The sequence below is a fragment of the Rhinoderma darwinii genome, chromosome 1 (assembly GCF_050947455.1).
Source record: "Rhinoderma darwinii isolate aRhiDar2 chromosome 1, aRhiDar2.hap1, whole genome shotgun sequence".
NCBI lineage: Eukaryota > Metazoa > Chordata > Amphibia > Anura > Rhinodermatidae > Rhinoderma > Rhinoderma darwinii.
Window position 1 is genome coordinate 484,736,767 of NC_134687.1, and position 6,000 is coordinate 484,742,766.

General features: G+C 38.6%; 1 protein-coding gene across 3 annotated transcripts in view; it reads left to right on the forward strand.

The window, feature by feature from the left end:
* The window catches only part of MAPKAPK5 (MAPK activated protein kinase 5), a 129,950-nt gene extending 125,679 nt beyond the window's left edge, over positions 1 to 4,271 (forward strand). For all 3 annotated transcript variants that reach the window (XM_075834931.1, XM_075834939.1, XM_075834947.1), the window contains one exon: positions 2,220 to 4,271. In XM_075834931.1, coding sequence (XP_075691046.1) covers positions 2,220 to 2,317 — 98 coding nt within the window. In that variant the 3' untranslated portion in view covers positions 2,318 to 4,271. The remainder of the gene's footprint in view (positions 1 to 2,219) is intronic.
* Positions 4,272 to 6,000: the final 1,729 nt, after the last annotated feature.

The following is a 6,000-nucleotide window of genomic DNA, read 5'->3' on the forward strand; positions in this document are numbered from 1 at the left end:
CCTGGAAGGTGGTTTTCCTGGTAGCTGGGACTTCCATCCAGAGAGTTTCTGAACTGGCAGATCTGTCCTGCCGTTCTCCATTTCTTACTCTTCATCAAGATAAGGCAGTACTCCCTGCATTGCCCTCATTCCTGCCCTAGGTGGTTTCCGCTTTTCAACTGAACGAGGATATTGTACTGCCGTCCTTTTTGTCCATCTCCTATTCACAACCTAGATGTCAGTGCCATGCGAACTCACATCTCCCGACCTTTTTCCCAAAAGTCGGATTCCTTGTTTGCTTTCCTGTAGGTTCCACGGAAGTAGATGGCAGCTTATAAGGCTACCATAGCCCTATGTATACCGGGTCAGGGGCAGGGAGCCCCCCTTCCAGATTACGTCTCACTCTGCTAGAGCGGTTGGTGATTCCTGGGCTGTGTGCCATTGGCCTTTTTTTTTTTTCTGACTTTCCTACTGCTTACGGCCAGACTGAATTAGCTCAGTGTCTGTAGATAAGGGTATATACTGTAGGAGGGGCAAGCATTTTTTTTATTCTTCGTATCAAGCTTCCTGCAACCGCATATGCGCATAGTCTCTGTCCTCCAATGAACTGGCCAAGAAAAGGATTTTACTGTGAGTACTCAAAAAATCGATATATTTTTTCTACTTATCCATAGCACAGTAATGATTCTGCGTTGTGAATTTCCTGAGTAGTTTCTATGTAAACACCTAATTGCTATGTGGACCTGACGGCAAACTGCATCTCAAGTGGCTTATGTACCTTGCACCCCTAGATTGGGACAGAGGTCTGCATGTGAAATAGTGATACAACACCATCAGTCCATGTGGCTGCGCGAACGTTTGCCAATTTGCTCCTAGACCAAAGCTGGCCATACAAATTTTATAGCCGCTTCCCCCATCCTCCCAGAAACGTGCACACTTCGCTTGGCAGGGCAGGCATATTTATATAATAGGGGAGGGGGAATAAGCAGCTGCAAGACAGATCCTTTGTTCTGCTGACAGAGAAGTATCAGCCATGATGAAATTCCACATCCTCCTCTAGTCTGGAGGCTACCATACACATTAGATTATTGCAACATTTATCTGTGTGTGGGCAGCTGAAGGCCTTGTTCACACCGAGTCTTTTTGGCGCTGTTTTTGACACGTAAACCGCGTCGGAACCCGGGCAAAAACGTCAGAAAACGCCTCCCATTAATTTCAAAGGGAGGCGGAAGCTTTTTTTTTTCCTGTGAGTTGAAAAAAAACGCTTGCGGTAAAAAGAAGCGTCATGCCCTTTCTTCAGGCGTTTCCGTCTCTGACCTCCCATTGACATCAATGGAAGGCAGAGAAAATGGGTTCCGCTGCGTTTTTTGCCTTCGGCGCTCAATTGCTGTGGCCGAAAAACTACATGAATAACTTGGCAAAGAGTGCAGGCAGGTCAAAATCTGCCTTAAAATTCCTGAAGGAAATCTTGAAGGCCTGCAAAAAACCTCTGTGTGAACAGGGCCTAGAGGTGGTCTGTAAATGTGATCTGCGGGGCTGTATGCTTGGATGAAAATATATAATAGATCTAGGGTTATATTCACACGACAGTGAAAAAAAATGTCCATTAAAAACTGATCAACTGTCAGTTCGGCGCTGCATCCGTGAGTGTGTGTCGTCGCACCGCCGATATCCAGCAAGGGAACTAGTAGTTCCCTTGCAAATCCCCATGTCACAGATCCGTTTTTAACGGTTGTTACATGTATTGACAGCCATTAAAAACTGATCCATTGACTCCTATGAGGGTCGTCAGGCCGTTAAAATGGCCAAAAATAGGACATGTCCTGTTTTTTTACGCCCATTATTCACGGGCTGTTAAAAAAAACGCCCGTGTGAATACACCCATAGAACATCATTGTTCTGAAAATGGCCGTGTGACGGCCGGTACATGGCCGTTTATCACGATCGTGTGAATAAGGCCTAAGTGAAACATATCCTTACATTATGAAAGGCATCTGTCCCCAGACAAACCCTTGTTAGGAGGTCTCTGTGAGAAGCTTGTCCATGGGGTGCCTCCCTTTGGTGGGCCATTTGTTTTTTTCTCATTTTATGTAGATACTCTTAAGTGACGTAAACGCGAAGACTTACTAAGCGGTAACGTCGGCCTGCATAGACTGATTTATATCTGAATGTACGTGTTATAATCACTTATTGCATACCGGATACTTTCACATTCTTTTTTTTTTATTTGTCTGTTTTAGGCCAAGGATTTACAGACAAAGTTGATCGCCTCAAACTTGCAGAAATAGTCAAACAAGTTATCGAGGAGCAAACAAATTCACAAGAAGACTCTCAGTAGCTAAAGTTTTTCTTTCTTTTTTGAGAAGAAAACAATCTTGCATCTTAAATAACTGTAAAATAGTTTTATGTAAATTATATCACTGAATTTCCACAGTGCTTGAACATACAACATAAATGTAGATAGGCATTTAAAAAAAAAATTCATTGGTACTGTAATTTATTTAGAAAAATGATGAATTGATTTCAATATTTTCTTCACACTACTGTACTGTTAATAGGTACAAGCCTAGCAGGGAATACGCAGCTGTTATTGGATAAAGGTATGAGCCCTCTCCATTTTTTGCCCTTAGATAGTCCGCAGGCTGCTGTATACACAAGCTGCTTGATCTTTCCTATAACATACTGCTGAGCAATGCGTTGCAGGCTTGGATGGTAGTCAATACAGTAACATACTTGAAGATAGCTTTGTGGAGTGTAACTGACTTGGTTACACTGGCCAGCAGTTTCCTCAGGAATAATTGGATTGAGCACATGCCTTTTGATTTGTTCACCAGCTGCTCTGCTTCCATTCAGAAGGAAATATGACTTGCATATACTACTAATACTTAAGAAATCTGTGAGCCTGTCTTTGCAAATGGACAGAATGTTCAAGAAATGTTCAACCCTGGAATTGTCAGGTTTTTTTTTTTGTTACAGTTCACTTATTTTACAGTAGGTGGCGCTGCTGTACTATGATATAGTAATACCGATACCTTTTATGTTTTTAGATCTGTTCAAAATTTTTCATGTTGTTCATTTTTATTTTTCCCTTTTTAACTGCACAGTTCTGAGCTTTAATAGGTTGTGTTGTAGATAACCTAATTTTCTATTTTAGTTCTATATATATTATGCATATGTGGCATATATGTGCCTGAACATGCAGTAATGAACTGCAGACTAAAGTGCCAATTCTGGGGTTCTCTATAAACATATATTTTAGCAACAGTGTTGGTGTCTTGTGGCACAGGTCAAGTCACCTGCCGCTTTCTTTGCCAGGGGCATCTCCCTTGCTTAACCCTCTAATGTTCTTTCAGGTCAGAGCGTCTCGTTGAATGTGCATTAATGTATATTTGAAGCATTCTTCACCAACATTTATTCTTGATTTTTGTTGGTATTTGTTTGTTTATTAGATCATCGTCTACTTCAGAAAATTGTCCTACTGGTTCAGTTTTACAGGATCAATGCCTACTAAAAGAGTTCAAGTAGACAATCGTATTGTGTTGACCCTTTATCTATTACAATCAACTGACATGTGAACGTTCTATCCACTTCATGAATATCTACTCTCTTTCTGCATCTGCTATGCTGGAATTGAAGACACTTATAGCTGCAGTTCATAACTGGCTGAACTTTAATGTATATGTGAAATGTAAAACATCTAGAATAACTACTACAAAAGTTAGTTGCTGCATAGTCTCTGATAAATATGTAAAATATGCCAGTGCTAAGAGTTTTTCATGGACCATACTTAGGCTCAGTTCACATGTCGTTTTTCAGGCATATCGGAGGTATACGCCTGACGTATACTCAGAAGTGCCCATAATTCCCCAATGCACCTAGTGTATGGCTAGAAAGTGTCCTTTTGGCATATGCTGTGCGGGTATGCGTCGGCGGCATACCTTTTCTTTCACTGTATACAAAAATGTGGTCTACCGCGCTATTCTTTGCAGTGGGACGCAGTAAAAAAACGTAAACTGCATGCCTATACGTTTTGTTTTTTTTTACAATGGAGTCTACAGTGGCATACATCCGGGAATACTCCAAACGTATATTTCCTACTTGCTTGAAAAACGTGATGTGAACTGAGCCTTGCTCGTGGAAAGAGTCTAACTAAAATTGCCCTAGCCTTCAAAGACGCCATGTGACATAGCGCTCTCAGCAGGAAGTCTATTTTCTACAGACGTTTTATATCTCAATTATACCACAATTGTATACAACATTGACTGGATTGCTTCAAAAACAGGGGAGTTGGATCCAGCGCTGTGAATGCGATGTCTGTTAAAACGGGAATCTGTTCCCAAGTTTTATTTTGTCTTGGTTAAAATCGTAGCATATGAGCTACGCGTAGCAGTTTAGTGACAAGTGGGTATCGTCCAAATGCAGAGGGAAGAAGAAAGATAGGCAGCAGCCTACGCGTTTCAGACCTTCGCTAGGTCCTTAGTCATGGCTTATGGTAAGTCTGACTGTGCAGTCTTCACCTTTTATATCCAGTCTGTCTTGTGTGTAATTAGTTAATTGCGGTTCAGAGCCGAAAGGACAGGAAGGAGCCCCGTGGAACGCAATCTTTTATTCAATTTCCTGGGAAAGATGTCCATGTTTTATTTATGGATAAGATATTACTTTTTTTTGCATTATAATCCTATATCAGGAAAAACGGTCTGTATTTTAGTAATATCTGATGTTTCCTTTTTGCAGGTTCCAAAAAATAGATGGAAATGGAAAAGTTCGGAAGATTTTATTAGATCGTTGTTCTTCTTCGGTAACTATGTTTAATTTGCACGTTGTTTGTCTGAGATATTGTTTTTTATAGTAGAAAAAATATCCTATTGTAGTAACCTCAGAGACGTAAATACGTCTGAAGACTGGCTTAAAAAGTGAAAAAACGCCTATTGTTGACTTGGATGAAAAAACAATAGATTGTGTGTAGATGTAGAAAAGACGTACATTTAAAATAACAGAAAGAACACTGGTACTAACCTTCTTGATATACATTAGTTTTTAATTTTTCTATTTTCGGGTTTTCTTTTTATGAATTATATACTTTTTTAACTGTTTAGTAGTTTTTTTCTTCTTTTGCGTTTTTTATAGATTTTTGTGTGTGAATTGACGGAATATCTTGAAATAACTACTAAATCTAAAAATCTGGAAATATTCAGATCTTTTGAAGTTTCCGATGAGACTAAGGAACTTCTTGTTAATTATATATATGTCCAGATGTATTTTATTTTATTTATAATTAGCAGCTCTATTTTAGAAAAATATGTATAATTCCGAAACAGGCAAATAGAGGTTTTATTGGATACTGTAAGGGTAATCTATTACATGGTTCCCAGTCCATATTGTTTCTTTGGCATTTATGATTCATAACTTTTGTTAATTCATATAATATTTTTGAATATAACATAAAATGATTTTTTATTTAATACCGTGGTATTTTTTATGTATTATATAGACTATTATGAATATATTTTTTTTATTTTTGTTTGCTACTAATCTAATTATTTAGATCGGATCTGTCTCATTGAATCAATTTTTGATCCTGTCGCTGTATCCCTATGGTCTATTTGAAGGCTTTTAGTTGGCATAGATGTTAACTATGTTTTAATGCTGGATTGCATATTGTAGATAAAATCAACGAACACCGAGATGTCACCGTTTTATATTTAATAGTGGAACATAAGGTCTTTTCTTAAATTTAAGCCTTTTGGGACCCTTGTTTGGAGGCTGAAGATCCAGAAGGCTTCTCTTGTTTGTGTTATGTGTTTAATATCACCACCTCTTTTTGGGTTATATATTTTTTCAATCGCATAGCAGGAAAAACTGTTAATTGTTCTGTTATGTTGAGTTATAAAGTGTTTTGCTACATTTGATGTGTTAAGGATGTTAGGATTACGGATGTAGCCAAGGTGTTCAAGGATTCTTATTTTAAACTTCCTGTTTGTACATCCTATATATTTCAGGTCACATGATGTGCATTCAATT